The 16,743-nt window shown below is 42.4% G+C and overlaps 1 protein-coding gene across 1 annotated transcript; it reads right to left on the bottom strand.

Annotated features, from left to right (window-relative positions):
• Positions 1-805: 805 nt before the first annotated feature.
• On the bottom strand, positions 806-16,125 carry soat1 (sterol O-acyltransferase 1; the record flags this gene model as incomplete). Its single annotated transcript, XM_080831819.1, has 15 exons — positions 806-889; positions 1,241-1,386; positions 1,947-2,082; positions 2,312-2,410; positions 2,579-2,676; positions 2,943-3,072; positions 3,159-3,204; positions 3,413-3,494; positions 3,612-3,690; positions 4,004-4,286; positions 4,388-4,495; positions 5,102-5,164; positions 5,342-5,472; positions 13,395-13,453; positions 16,005-16,125. The coding sequence occupies 15 exons, from the start codon at positions 16,123-16,125 to the stop codon at positions 806-808; spliced, it is 1,665 nt and encodes a 554-aa protein (XP_080687945.1).
• Positions 16,126-16,743: the final 618 nt, after the last annotated feature.

The following is a 16,743-nucleotide window of genomic DNA, read 5'->3' on the forward strand; positions in this document are numbered from 1 at the left end:
TCAGCAGTCAAGTTAAACTTAGTCTTATGAATATGAGCCCAAACACATAAAGCACAAAACAGCGCAAATAATCACTGAATGAAAGCGGAACAAAGCTATAGCAATGACACAGAATCACACTTCACATTTCCCCCTGTACAAAACCTGCCTGTGGATTCTGTTTATTTTATGAAGAGCACACCTAGGATTCCAAAATAACTATCTTGTAAAATCACAGAAGCAGTAGTCTATGTCACATTCAGCAGTCATATTGACAGTGGCACATTGGGCAGCAGTTGCTGGTTGCAACACATTCCACTCTTGCATTAAAAGGTGGAATGCGGAAATCATTGCAATTTTTCATTATTGCTCTGAAAAAAAGACCATGAGAAAATCAGGTCCAAAACCATTATCAATGGTGATTGTTTCTCGCAATGCTATACAAAATTAACCCTGATCCACTACATGTGAAAAACATACTAGGACCTCCACAAAAACTCCCTATAATTTTACAGCTATACCCAACGTCAAGGAAGGAGTTGTGTGTGCAAACTTGTTACAAATGTTTAAAATGGTTTTTGAAAATTACTGAGAAGGCATACAAAAAATTGAATAGCAGCTCCTTTAAGATTGGGCTTGACTGAGATGAAAACACTTCAGAAGTACATTCTGGTGTGTGAGTTCTGACAGAGAGGAGCCATGTGAAGCCAGTCAGAGCACGAAACTATTTAGCATGGAGAATGTCAAAGAAAACCGCCAGCTTGTGCTTTCATACTTTTTTTGTCATGATATTTGACTTGCTGGTGATGGTTCTGGCCAGCATGGTTCAGGATCTCCCTGAGTGCTCTGCATGTGGCTTTGTCAGGTGACAGGTCCAGGATCGTGGCGTCAGCAGATCCAGGAAAGAGGGCTAAAATATATCACACATCACACATCACACATCACACAGATATGTGGACAGACTATAACAGGAAACAGCATTACACCATCTTTAAATGCAACCCTTCATCCCTCCTACCTTTAGTAACGGTTTACTGGAAAAAGTAAATGTTTTAAGATTTCACTTGCTCTGTGGTAAAAATAATCCTAGAAACCTGAACTGAATTTATCTCTGTAGTAGTTTATTTAGTGTTCAGTCTAACTATCAGGAAGGATTCTACTCACCACAGAATGACTCACTTTGTTAAAAAACATGGAATACATAATTTAGCCTGAAAAAATTATGAGAGCATGCACATCGCACATATGCAGTGGTGTTTACCTCTTGGATGGGGCAGTAGCGCTGGGCATACCACTCTTGAGAGTACAGGCAGATTATGACCCCCTGCCCTAGGAAGAGGGACGTCCACATGATGATGTTCCAGATGGGGCCCTTTCTCCGGTCGTGCAGGATGAAGTTGAACATCACTGGCAAGAGACATGGGCAGGATGAGTATTTTGTAGAAATAATGCTTCAGAGACATGTGGCTCCTTTAGCAGTCACTTCTCAAACAGTGACAGACATGTGCTACTCATTCTACTCATTCCTGGATTTATTTTTCTGTATACATTCTTATTCGGTCAAATCACTTCTCTACAACATTTGCGTTTAATAGTCCTTTTGTAAATCTGTTTGAATTGCCTCTGGCTATGTAAAATGCTGAACAAATAAAACGCCTTGATTTGCCAAATAGCGTTTATGCATTAGAGCACTTTGACTATTGCATCAATCACTATAATTATGTACACTGCAGGCTTCTTCTCAGAAATGTTTATAATGTCCTATGAGCTATATATAGAATGAAAGACCCCCTAAGATACTCAATTTCTCAATCTGTTGCTGTTTTTCAACCATAAGGAGATGTTGCTTCAAAAGTACCCTAGAGGAAAGCATCCATTAAGACTTAACACTGAGTCCTGCCCTCTCGCGGCAAAACTGACATGACATTTCTACACTAGGATTAATGTCCGTGGTCTTGAGTACTTACTTCCGAAGCACATGAAGAGGCAGAAGAGGACTGGGTAGAAGAACCCGAAGCAGATAGCCAGGATGTACTCGTGCACAACTGCAGACACAGTAAATACAAACAGCATGGCTCCTGTCCTGAAACGCTTCTCCGTCAACTGCAGAAGGAAGAAATGAGCACAATTAATTTCTGACCACAATTCTATTTGTCACACAATTAGATGAAAATCAAATTTAACTTTCAAATAACTGGTGCTTAACATCATTGATAACCAAATGAATCCCCAATTCCAAGCTTCTATGAGCTTTCCCTACCAAACACATTCCTACATTCAACACCGGAACAACACTGGAGATTTGCAGTGTGAAAAATTATGCGCAACTCACCCAGAGAAAGTCCCTGTATGCGTAATAGTACAGCCAATCATGCACCACCACATTCCATGTACGATAGTAATTAGAAAACGATGTTGAGTTCCACCAGTCCTAAGATGACATAGTTGTCATTAAGGACACATAACAAAAACATAAGGGGATTGATATTTTCCTTTATCATCATCAGCTTATTACAACTTATTACACTCTGCTATGGACAGAGGGTAATGCATAGGAGATGACTTATACAAGTTGATAACCACTCCACTCCTTGTTTACCTTGTAGAACTTTCTGTCACCAAAACGTAGCATCTCTGCAAAAGCATTGAGCCAGCAGTGCAGGAAAGCAAAGAAAGCCAGGAAGAGAACAAGCACACCTGTAGACAGACAGCCAGACAGACACACATACACACAAACACACACACAGACATGATATACACAGTGCTTTTCAAAGCATCACTGTGACAGTTTAAGCCAATAGTGGTTAAACAATCACCCAACAGCTATATTCAGCAGAAGAACAATATATTTTACTCAGTTGCAGCTACTGTAATTTCTGCAAAAGTGTTAGACAACTACAAAGACAACACACACACACTTACAATTTCTATAGTGTTACCATTTATATTGTGCAGTGCCTCACCTGGAAGGATGGAGTTGAAGACGCAGAGCACCATGGCCCTTAGGTCGAAGAGCTGCATGCTGATGCTGCGAAACTGCGGGATGCAGAGCCGCACAAACACATAGTACGCATAGAACAGACATCCTAGCACCTATAAGGAAAGTACACACATTCAGTACTTATGTTTAATCCATTTCTGCAGGAGAGACTCAATTAAACCAGAAAATACAAACATACCTGAGAAAACTTTGTGGCAACATAACTCCATCTTATGAATGGATTTCTGTGAGGTTGAAAAAAAAGTTTTTTAAATGCTTCCCAGTAATGAGATACAGTATAATGGCTTGAGGTAGGCTACAGCTATTAACAATGCGAAGGTGGTTTAACTCCTAATCCATCTGATATGATGAAATATGCACATACCCAAGTAACTCTGGCAGAAAACAAGGCAGTCATGCATAGATATCATGCACAACGTATGCTCTACTCACCTGGGATAGTGATCTCTATAAATAAGTGTGGGAGCAAAGAGAAAGTACAGATACTGAGTGAGCTGAGGTATGACCAGATAATCTGAAACATACACAAAAAGAGATTAAGTTGTGATCTCATGTTTACAGTTCAAGTAGCTGTTGTAAAAAATTATTAAATATTTTTTTTAAAGCAGGAGGGACCATCCTGATTCCTTACTGGTTTTGTCTTTCGGTGCAGACAAGACTCTGGGGACATTTTCCCTGATGAAGGAGTGAACCTTCATCATCAGGCGCACCTACAGAGGCACACCATACAACATTAAAACCACTTGGAGATACCATGTTTTGACGATACCAACCAGCATTAGCATCACTGCAAGGTGAGCACCTGTCTAGTTGTGAATTCTGCTACTGTTTCTCTCTCTCTCTCTCTCTCTCTCTCTCTCTCTCTCTCTCTCTCTCTGTCTCTGTCTCTGTCTCTGTCTCTGTCTCTGTCTCTCTCTTTCTCTCTCTCTCTCTCTTTCTCTCTTTCTTTCTCTCTCTCTCTCTCTCTCTCTCTCTCTTTCTCTCTCTCTCTCACTCTCTCTAATATATAATAATAATAATTACCTGCTCCATAATGATGATGAAGCGGGAGGCCGGGGGAAGGCCGTTCCTGAGCACCACAGACGTGGGTAGAAAGCCCAGCCCCAGCCCCTGGTAGAGCATGAAGCCAAAGCCCAGCAGGCCAGACCAAAGGGCTGGGTGGCTGCAGGTTTGGTACCGGCTGGCCCACAGGTGGAACAGGCTGTATGGCACCAGCAGCACTGACACGAACATGCACAACCACGTGCACACCACCAGGGGGAGCTGCCCGAAGGCAAATACCAACAGGTCGAAGTCCAACACTAACCTGGAGAAGAACAGTGACAGGGTGTGGACAATGAAAATGTTAGACAGAGGTAAAGGGAAATCAATTATCAGCTCACAACATAGGGTTTATGTCTTTCTCACCGGCCCTCATCAATGAAGTCCACCGCCAGTGTGCTGAAGATGAAAAGAATGAGGAGGGCGATGAACATGTGGTAGATCGTCCGGATGTGGTTAACTTCAAACAGCTCGCTAGAGGACCAGAGACCAAGGATATATTGATTTCTCGCACACACTCTCTATTTCTCTCTTTCTTTCTCTCTCAGTCTGTCAGCCAGTCAGTTAATCCCTCTCTCTCACTCAAACACAAACACATTCACACACACACACACACACACACTCCCAACAACACAGTCAGCCTTGCTTAGTTATCACAACAATGGGCTTCCTGTTTCACAAGCACTGGAGGAATTGAGACATTGCTACTGTGGTTATGGTTCGCTATGATTCACTGCTCTGAGAAGGATCTCTGTTTTAAATCAGACACTCGCTGGCCTAAGATTGACTCCAGGAGTAACCCTGTGTTGAAGTAACAATGGGACGTTTAAAATGTCTTCCTATGGTTAACATAAAGATCAGTTTAAGGTCAGGGCTGTGGCAAGAGAGGGTTGTGGCGATGGCTTGTCAGTCAGAACTCACCTAGATATTATAGAAATATTCAAAGGAAAGCAAAACTATGACTGTGAATCTTGGCATTACTGTTTTGAGCTAGCTGTTTGCGTAAAAACAATCATATTATTTTATACTGATTTTGTCATTTCAGTCATAAATTCTCTTTTTGCCTTGAGACAAACTTACTCAAGCAATGAGCGGCGGGTCACAAACACTTTTCCCTGGCTTGCTTGGGTTCGTGACTGTTTGCTGAAGAAAGGAAGGGGGTGACAGAAGCAGTTATGTAAAACATTTGAAATCCAAAATATAGTCATTTGATGAGTTCAAGCTCTGAAGAAATAAGCATGATAAACAGGAACGCTATCACTGGGCAGTGGGTTTGTTTTAATAAATGCTCTCATGCGTGAGAGAGGGTGGGCACGGCACCTGAGTTTTCTGCTCTCTTTGTCAGAGAGCAGCACTGGAACAGGTTCAAGACAGCCAGACTCCTCAATCAGACAGTCCATGAAGTCCTTCACATGGGAGTCCAACTGCTTCATCAAGTCGGACTTCAGGTGCTGTACAGAGAAGGGAGGGGGGGGGGACCACAACCACTCACCACAAGACCACATTTTATCTGATAACCAGCACACACACAGCCAGAATACGTGGACATGAATCCTATTATAAAGATGCCAGGAATGTTAACATATAACAAGACATTGATACAGTACATACCTGATATTCAAACTAATAACAAGGAAAACAAACAAACAAACAAAAAAAAGTTTGGGAGGAGGACAGTTTTTATAGCTTTAGTTTTGTTGAGGTTTGAATTGTGTTTATATATACAATACATTTATATCATTGAGGAATATAGAGAGGAGTGGATTGCTATTAAAAAAAATCTACGTAATGCTGATAAGGCAATGCATCTAAGTCTGGCCTTTAACTTTTCAAATCTGATGGCTTCTGTAATAACTGATATTACAGGACTATAAGATGCAACTCCTGAGAATAGGCCTGTTTTTTTTTTCTGTAGACCTCCTTCCAAAGGTAATACTTTGTGAATCTGCGCATGTAAACTTTACTGATCTCATATGACCCTGCACACAATACTGTGTCAGCTAGGCTCCTCCTCTGACTGTGACTTTCAGCAGATGCTTCACCTCTGCTAAACTCTGCTCTCACACCTAACACAATAACTGTCACAACCTCAGCTGCACGCTCCTCTGTTCCTGTTCCTGCTCTTGCTCCATATGCTACTCCAGTCCGTTCATCCTCTCCTGTGTTTAGTCCCTCACACCTTAGTTTTTCCTCGATGTTTGGTTTCCTCGATGTTTGGTTCACCGATGTTTGGTTCACCTGTAGCCAATGTGTTAAATGAGTTTAGTTCTCACCTGTAGCCATTGTGTTGATTAAGTTTAGTTCTTACCCGTAGCCAATGTAGTAATTGAGTTCCTATGTAAGCCTTACACACCGGTCACACCTATGCGTTGGAATGCGTTGATGCGTCAGGGTTAACAGATCCCCATTCACTTTGAATGGGGTGACGTCATCCTTTTGCCGTACTGAACGGAGCCACAATTCAGTTTGGCAAAGGATGACGACACCCCATTCAAAGTGAATGGGGATCTGTTAACCCTGACGAATCAATGCATTCCAACGCATAGATATGACCGGTGTGTTACAGAGCGCTCACACGGTTCCGTCTGAATGCGTTGATCCGTTTAGGGCGACGGATCCCCATTCACTTTGAATGGGGTGACGTCATCCTTTGCCGAACTGAACGGAGCCACAATTCAGTTCGGCAAAGGATGACGGCACCCCACTCAAAGTGAGTGAGTAACAAGCTTATACGCATCACACTGACATACACCTTTAATAACGTGCTTCTTACGCATCACACTGACTTTAACCTTTAATAACGTGCTTCTTATCATCACACTGACTTTAACCTTTAATAACTCGCTTCTACACATCCCACTGACTCTAATCTTTAATTACGTGCTTCTTACGCATCACACTGACTTTAACCTTTAATAACGTGCTTCTTACGCATCACACGGACTTTAACCTTTAATAACTCGCTTCTACGCATCACACTGACTCTAATCTGTAATAACGTGCTTCTTACGCATCAGACTGACTCTAATCTTTAATAATGTGCTTCTTACGCATCACACTGACTCTAATCTTTAATAACGTGCTTCTTACGCATCACACTGACTCTAATCTTTAATAATGTGCTTCTTACGCATCACACTGACTCTAATCTTTAATAACGTGCTCCTACGCATCACACCGACTCAAATCTGGGATGGAATTGAAAGGGAACACAGTCAAATTAAACAGTGAATTCACTCTTCTGTCTTCAAATGCCTATATTGTGTCATAAGCTAAAACAGGTTTATAAATATAGTGCCATCTGTCTAAACACCTAAAGTGATTCTATTTTCTATCTATCTAAAGTGGATTATTACGAGTAACAGAGTGTAGGGAGATCAGATAAGTATAATTGGCTACATAAGGCACGAGTGAACAGGTTGGCATCAATGAATGCCCCAAACAGGAGACAAAGATAAGAAACCAAAAATACACAGACTACCACTAATCTATTTACAACTTGGCTGCACACCACGCAGGACTGGGTGAATACTCTATCAAGTTTAAAATGTGTGTCTTCAGTGATGTGATTTCTATCAAAACCGAGCATCTTAATTGATTGTTCCATGGGGAGTCCGAAGTGATTAACTCCAACTAGGCACCACAGAGGGGTTTTCTCCACGGCTAGACATTTTCATGTTTGCAAGAATCTCTCTGGGGTGCAAAAGGCAGTGGCACCAGGAGCTTTACAAAAAAGTAGAGTTGGCTTGCAGGAACTTACAGGGCAGTCGGGTCATTGCAGCCTACTATGCAGGTTATTCTGGTTATCCAGTAGATGCGGCGATTGTCTTTGTATTGATGAAGCAATCTTCTTACATTATGCAGGATGACGTTTCAGTTAAGGCCGAATTATGCTCTGTTTTAGACGTAACGCGTAAGCACGTAAGATACACAACCCCCCCTTGCGCGGTAAAATACCCCCCCTTACGTGCTTAAGTGCGTCGCCCAAAATTCCTGACTATGCGACTAAAACACTACGGCCCTACACAGCTCGCAAAGGCTGTGATTGGCCGGCTACCACAGCCTTTCACACAGAGTCTCACGTTTCCGGGTTAGTAGCATACAGTCTTTTTTAGACCCAGACATTTTTTTAAATCATGAATACCCTGCAGACCGTCTCACAAGCCTTTTCTTATGGATTAGGAACAAACATTTACATTTATCATTTTACATTTAGTCATTTAGCAGACGCTTTTGTCCAAAGCGACGTACAAGGGAGAACAATCAAGCTAAGAGCATTAAAAAAACCTGGTGTAACAATAAATATTGCTTATAAAACGACATAGAAAGAATAAAAAAAGAAGTGCGGGCCTGTTGCTGCTTAAGTGCAGGTTGAGCCAAGGTGCCAGTTTAGGAAGAGAGGTGCTCTTTGAAGAGTTGGGTCTTCAAGAGTTTCTTAAAGGTAGGGAGGGACGCTCCTGCTCTGGTAGTGCTAGGCAGGTCGTTCCACCAACGTGGAACTACAACTGAGAATAGTCTGGATTGCCTTGCTTGCACTGGGGGCAGTGCCAGACGACGCTCACTGGATGAGCGCAGCGTCCTGGGTGTGACATTTGCCCTTACAAGAGCATTTAGGTAGGTGGGAGCAGACCCAGTAAGCACTTTGTAGGCAAGCATAAGTGACTTGAATTTGATGCAAGCAGCTACTGGTAGCCAGTGGAGCTCAGTGAGTAGCGGGGTGACATGTGCCCTCTTTGGTTGGTTGAACACCAGGCGCGCCGCTGCGTTCTGGATCATCTGTAGTGGTTTTACCACGCATGCCGGCAGGCCCGTTAGGAGGGCGTTGCAGTAGTCGAGGCAGGAACCCACCAAGGTTTGCACCAGGAGCTGGGTGGCATACTGGGTTAGGTACGGCCTGATTTTGCGGATGTTGTAAAGCGCAAAGCGGCATGACCTCGCGACAGAGGCAATGTGGGCTGTGAAGGTTAGTTGGTCGTCAATAATGACCCCGAGGTTTCTTGCTGTTTTGGATGGAGCCAGAGATAAAGAGTCAGTCTTGATGTTGATGTTGTGGTGGATGAACTGTTTGGCTGGGAAGACCATCAGTTCTGTTTTGGCCAGGTTCAGCTGAAGGTGGTGGTTTTTCATCCATGTGGATATATCAGCAAGACAGTCTGAGATCCGTGCCGAAACAGTGTTGTCCTCAGGAGGGAAGGACAGAACCAGTTGAGTATCATCGGCATAACAGTGGTAGGAAAAACCATGCGAGCGGATGATGGGGCCCAGCGAGGTGGTGTAGATGGCAAAGAGAAGTGGTCCCATTACAGACCCCTGGGGCACCCCGGTGGTGAGGTGGTGGGGTACAGATAGACGACCTTGCCATGACACCTTGAATGAGCGCCCAGAGAGGTACGATTCAAACCAGGAGTGCGCCTTGCCTGAGATGCCCATACTTGATAGTATGGACAGAAGAATGCGGTGGTTGACTGTATCAAACGCAGCTGATAGGTCAAGCAGGACAAGAACTGAGGATTGAGCTGCTGCTCTAGCTGTTTTTAAAGCCTCTGTCACAGATAGCAGGGCTGTTTCGGTGGAGTGACCGCTTTTGAATCCAGACTGGTTTGGATCGAGGAGATTGTTTGTTGACAGGAACTCTGTGACCTGTTTGGAGGCTGCCCTCTCAAGTGTTTTAGATAGGAGAGTGAGAAGTGAGACCGGTCGGTAGTTTTCCACCTGAGTGGGATCGAGAGACGGCTTTTTGAGCAGCGGCGTCACCCGAGCCACCTTGAATGAAGAAGGAAATGTTGCAGAATTAAAAGAGGCATTAATCACCTGTGTTATTGCCGGTAGGACGGCAGGGGAAATGGCTTGAAGGATGTTGGATGGGATAGGGTCCAGCGGGCATGTAGTTGGACGGCTACCTGCTAGGATTTTGGAGACCTCACTCTCAGTGAGGGGGGTGAAGGAGGGAAAAGATGAGTTATTGATGGTAGCGCCCTTAGGGGGGGAAGACAGTTGGTCGAATTGTTTCCCAATGGCTGCCACTTTCTCTGTGAAGAAGGAAGCAAAGTTATCGGCTGTGAGGTTAGTAGCTGGGGGAGGAGGAGGAGGGTAGAGCAGAGTTTTGAAGGTGGAAAATAGTTTCCGAGCATCAGTTGCACTGTTGATTTTGTCATTGAAAAAAGTTTTCTTAGCAGCAGTGATGCTGGTTGAGAAGGTGGCCAGCAGTGTCTGGTAGCTTGCAAGATCGTCCTGTGCTGCAGATTTGTGCCACTTTCTCTCAGCCGCTCTGAGATTGGAGCGCTGCGTTCGGAGGGTATCACTCAGCCATGAATGAGACTGGGTAGCTCGCGCAGGTCTGGTAGAAAGTGGACACAAACTGTCCAAGCATGAGCTTAGAGTGGAGCAGAGAGATTCTGTGGCGTCATTGACACCTAGTGAGGAGAAGGTGGATAAAGGTGGAAGAGTAGAGGAAACCAGGGAGGAAAAGTGAGTGGGGGAGAGGTTGCGGAGGTTGCGCCGGAACGAGACCATAGGAGGAGGGACAGAGGGTTGCTCAATGAGTCGAACATCATAGCGAATGAAGAAGTGGTCTGAGAGATGGAGAGGGGTTACGGTTAGGTTTTCCGTGGTGCAGTTCCGAGCAAGGATGAGGTCGAGCTCTTTCCCTGCTTTGTGAGTTGGGCGAGTGGGTACCTGTTGTAGGTCGAACGAGTGGACCAGGGTCCGGAAGTCAGCCGAGTTGGGGTTGTCTAGGTGGATTTTCATGTCGCCAAGGATGAGTATTGGACACTCATGGTCAGGGATGGCTGACAGCAGGGTGTCCAGCTCATGGACGAAATCGCCCAGTTGTCCTGGTGGCCGGTAGATAACAATCACATATGTTTTAACAGGAGCAGTTACCATAATTGCATGATATTCAAACGAGGCATACCTGTTTGAAGACAGCAGTGGAGTAAATTTCCAGTTTTCCGAGATCAACAGCCCCGTCCCACCTCCACGACCAGATGGCCAAGATGTATGGGAGAAGGCGTAGTTAGTGTAGAGTGCTGCCGGGACAGCAGTGTCTTCAGGTTTGATCCAAGTCTCAGTGAGAGCTAAGAGCCCTAGTGAGAGGTGATTGTCATAACCTGAAATGAAGTTGGCTTTGTTGCCTGCAGACTGGCAGTTCCACAGGCCAACAGAGAAGGAGGTTACAGCAGATGAGGTTTGTTGAAATGAGCGGAGGTTACCCAGGTTGCGCTGCCTTCTGGTGCGCTGGGATCTCTTGTGACAGCGAGTGACAACAGAGATACTGCTGTGACACATGACTAGAAAGACACATTTTTGTATTGGTTTGAAAGGTTTACAAACAGGTTTACAAACATAACAGAAAAGGTCCGAAGACATGAACTCCTTTACAAATCCTCTTTAAACACTTATAAGGACTCTCAAATTACCGCGAATATCCCATTCTCACCCGCGATTGTTTGGAGAGAATGTGGTCATTCACGAACAAATAGGTACTTTCATATTCATTTTCCGCCACTTGTGAGTCATGGTGATATCTTTCATTGAGTTTATATTGACGTGAATCCATCAATTGCACCAGCGAGTTTAATAGAATGAGCCCGGTCTGCTCATACAAAAGTTAACAGTAACCTGCCGTTACCTTGTGGCCAGCACCATTGTAGTTACAAGCATTGACAACATGATGAGATTCTTTCGCCGTTTACCACCTCATCTTTGAATAATGTAACTCATAAACACATCGTTTTAAAGCCTGTCGCAGTCATTAAAAGATATCAATAAACGAACTTTTGCGTCATGTGCTGTCTTTTTCGCCACTGGTAGCCTACTGAATTGCCAACATTTGTATTTTGTGTAACACTTAACACATGTATTCATAACATGAAGCCTTTCGCCCACTACACTTTCATGCTCCGGTAAGTTTTTTTTCCTTTGTCCTGCTGCAATAAATAGGCTTACTTAACTAAAAAAAAATCTACAGTTCTGGCGTCAATTTGCTTTGCAACACGCAACACGGCTCACAAGCCTTGCAACACGGCTCTGCGTCTAAAACGAACCTTAAATCAAAACTTGTCTAAAACAAGTTCCTTGTGTAAATTACGTGCTTACGCGTTACGTCTAAAACAGAGCATAATTCGGCCTTTATGACTCATATGTAGGGATGGGTATCGTTTGGGTTTTTTCCGATACCGGTACATAACCGATACTTTTAAAACGATACCGGTGCCTAAACGGTGCCAGAACCGATACTTTTTTTTTTTTTTTAATTAAAGACATAAGGCTTATTTATTGCCAAGGCAAATAGTTTTCTTTAAATGTAACAATATATTAACTGTTTGAGGTATACTATAAATAAAAATAAATACAAAACACTTGGCTTCAAACCTTTTAACTTCAAACTATGAACAATATATTAACTTATAACAACTGTTTACAGTATACTTAAATAAATATAAATAAATACATAAACTCTGTACACACACTTCACACTTCATTAATACTTTTGCAGAAATATGAGCATGTTTGCCTTCAGAGTAAAACAAATATTAATTAGTTTGCATTTATTTAAACCCACTGGTTTCGTGAATGTGTAGCCTACTGCCCCTTTAAAAGTTTAGCTTCAGGGCCTCTTGAGTTCTCTCCACCAAAAACACGCAATTTTGTTGTTGCATATGCTGCACGTCGCGTTGTTTGAATCTTTTTGTGCGAAATACAGCCACACTTTTGATCGTTTACCTTTCGACATTTTCTCCGTTATATTGATGGCTAGCTCTGTTTGTGCTTGCTTTGTGCAAGGCTGCCTGCTCTTCGCTGTCAGACTGTTGCAATGTTATTGTAGCGTCCAAGTTAGTGCTCTCTTAAGAACTCACATTGAGAAGGAATATCTTTGGATGAGACGGTAGCTCTCCGTTTAATAAAGCGTATCCAACTTCTGCTTAGAACAACCACACTTATCTTGAAACCGAAACCACACGCAAGTCAACCCATTACCATGGCAACTCCTCAACACAAATCCCGTTTCCACTAGTCCCATACGGAATGCAGCGTGAGCGACACAGGCGAGAGTCTATATTGGGAGATGGAGCAGTTTTATATGTGCCCCACGAAATCTGTTATCAACACAAAAAAGTATACAGATCGTACTCAGAAAGATCTACGCCACTAACGTTAATTCTCGTTAGCTATCGCTAGTTTTGTTAAATTATAAAAATTTTAATTAAAAAAAAAAAAAAAAAAAAAAAAATTATCTGCTCAGGCACCGAAAGGAAGCACCGAAATCTGCGTTGCATTTCGGTCCGGGTAGGTATCGGTTGTATGGAACCGGTGCCGTATTGGTACCGGTTCTCGGTACCCAACCCTACTCATATGTGGCTTTCACTCTTACCTCTGCTGCTCGCTTCAGATGTAGCTTTCTACTGATTATCTGCTCCACCTCCATTTTACCTGAAACACACACACACACACACACACACACACACACACACACACACACACACACACACACACACACACACACACATTTAATGCTGGCTCACAAGACACCATTTTATCTGCTCTAAAAGTCATCAGCAAAGATGGGATACAGTTACATAGAGATGAACACACAACTGTGGAGCTGGGTAAACACTTTCTCTTAAAACTATTTCTCAATAAAGCCTGTTGCCCAGTAACCTGGGAAGTGTTGTTGAATCAGAGTCAACATTTCATAGGTCAATATTTGCACCTATATCAGTGTAGCATTCTATCAGAGGTTATGATGACTTTTTCAGGGCATCCAAGGACAGTGTGTCAAACAAACATGATAAAATGTAGGGGTGGGAATCTCTTGGCACCTCACGATTTGATTCGATTCCGATTCAGAGGTCAACGATTCAATTTAAAATCGATTATCGATTATCGATTTTAAATCGATTTTGTAATTATTATTATTATTATTTATTTTTTTAACACATCCATTTTATGTTGAAATGCAAGCTGCATCGATTATTGCATTGCTCATAGAAAGTCAAATTGTGACAAGAAAAAGCTTTTTCTGTCATAAAGCAAATAGAGAAGGTTATTCATCTGTTGATTTTCTTTAATTATCAAACACAAAGTAGGAAGTGATTTTAGACTCAAATGATTCAATAGTCGAAATGCATCGATAATCGTTTTATTGGTCTCAAATTGATAATCGATAATCAATCGATAATTGCATTTCAACATAAAGTGGATGTGTAAAAAAACGATTATCAATCCATTTCGACTTTTAAAACATTCGAGTTTGCTACTCAGAGTCTTTGCTACACTTCATCCTTTGTGTTTGATAATTAAAGAAAATCAACAGATGAATTACCTTCTCTATTTTTTATTAGAGAAAAAGCTTTTTTTTTTTTATTACAAAATCGATTATGAACTTTTCTGAATCGAGAGAATCGAGAAAAATCGAATATTCGATTTTTTCCCCCACCCCTAATAAAATGCGGTGTAGTAGATCATCCAATACAGCCAGTTGTGAATTTTTATCTCTGAAAAGATTTCTGTGCATGTTTATTTTCCGACAACAGTTTACTTTTGTTTTTAAGGAATCTAGCAAACACCCTATCCATAATGCCTTTTCCACAATGACCAGCACAATTCACACATCTCACCACCACACTGTTCCTACTTTGTCAGTGCTGGCAGAGAGCAAGATGATTTGACATGAAGAGTCAACAGTGTGGGAGGTCTGTGACAGCTACAACTACTCATCTGAACTACTCACACACACTCACACACACACACACACACACACACACACAGACACACAGACAGACAGACAGACAGACAGACAGACAGACAGACAGACAGACAGACAGACAGACAGACAGACAGACAGACAGACAGACAGACAGAGACAGACAGACAGACAGACAGACAGACAGACAGACAGACAGACAGACAGACACACACACACACACACACACACACACACACACACACACACACACACACACACACACACACACACACACACAATCAGACTCAGCTATGCAAAACTGTTACAGAGTTGAATTTTCAGAAGCACATTCTCCTTCACCCTCATTTCAGAATAGCCTTGAAATAATTACTAACAAAAAAACACTGGAGGTGAAAACACTTTCAAACAGCTCTTTCATTCATTTCCTTCAGCACTATAAAAGTGCCATTGCCTCTAAGACCAAATGAAATACTAACCAGACATGAAGCATTCAAATGAGCGTTTCAGCAGTTTCTTTGGTACATGAATATAAATTGATCAAAGGCTGGGATTTCACAGCTGCTGAGGAGAGAATTGCCACCCACACATAAATCAGGTGATTCATTTCCTGCCAACGACTGTATCTTATGTATGATGTCTGACTCAGATTAATAGACAAGCAAAGTTATATATTCACCAGCATTTTAGGTTCAATACAAAAGCTGTAATCTATATGGATGGCATGCTACTAGAAAACATCTGTTTATGCAGTCATAATTGACACAGGAAAATAGGAAAATACTCTCTCCTTAGTAAAAGCTGTCCAGGAGCTCTCTGGCTGCAGGTCAAACTAACATGAATCATTTGCAAATAACACAATGTTAAACATACAGATAGATGTAGTACTGAGAAATGCTTCATCCGCCACACCAAAGACACAACAGCAACTAATACTACACAATTCGTATGTTGGCCATAATGAAAGTCTCTGTCGGGTAGTAACACAAGATGCCAGTTGCACTAATTGAGATTAACTTTATTCATCTGGGTAGACCCTCCCTGCCAGGTTGGCAATGGGCACCAGGATGCCAGTCTAAATAAACACTCTTACACCTACCCTTATCCATTATGGCTTTATAAAGTCTCCCCACCCATTGAAACAGGGAGGAGAAATGACTCCAGAAAGCTGGTGTGAGAAATGCTCCGGATGTTGGAATTAGATCATGAGCTACAGTGTTGACACAATACATTATTACACATTTCAGTCACTACAATGTCATTGTAGTTAAATCTTACCGTTGGTTGTGATATGTCTCTCCCTTATGCCTCTATCTGCCATCATCCCCTCCTGCTCTGGAGAGTTGGGCATGGGCAACAGCCTACGGCACCGCAGGGTGAGGTCAGGCTCACTCGCCATCAAGAGGCAGAGAGTTTAATAGAAACTGTCAATAAAAAGGAAAATATTCTAAGGTCCCACAGCCTGTTTGGTCATCCCAGAACAGCTTCCTGATGCCTGTCTGCTATGGAAAATAAGGTACTGACATGAATTGCCCCTCTCATATTAGCTTTCAATTGTTACAACCAGTTAAGGCAAAGCAATGGCTGTGTAGAAGAGTGGCCACAGGTTATCAGTGAGGTTTGCTACAGTGAAGTTTTTTAATCTAGTGTCAATGTTCTTCAATCCCACTGTATCACATTATCTGCCAAAAACTGAGAAATAAAATTTTACTTTAAGAGCATATAAGAAAGTGAGAGAACGGAATCCCAATACCCCAAGGTGAATGGAATGTTCCAAACGATTTAGTGAAATGCATGACAGGAAAAGCAGGGAATATATATGAATAACAGAGCATTGTGTTGTGCTTCACCTTACGCCTTTTTAAAGACAAATTCAGTTGATAAGGGTAAGATGTGACACCCTTGCTCAACAAAAGTGATTAGATTTCTTGATGACTGGCTTTTAAATGAGACTTCTAGCCTAATGATGTCAATGCAGATAATATTATCTGATATTAACAAGAGCCAGATCGAAATG

Source organism: Sprattus sprattus (assembly GCF_963457725.1).
Source record: "Sprattus sprattus genome assembly, chromosome: 2".
Taxonomy (NCBI): domain Eukaryota; kingdom Metazoa; phylum Chordata; class Actinopteri; order Clupeiformes; family Clupeidae; genus Sprattus; species Sprattus sprattus.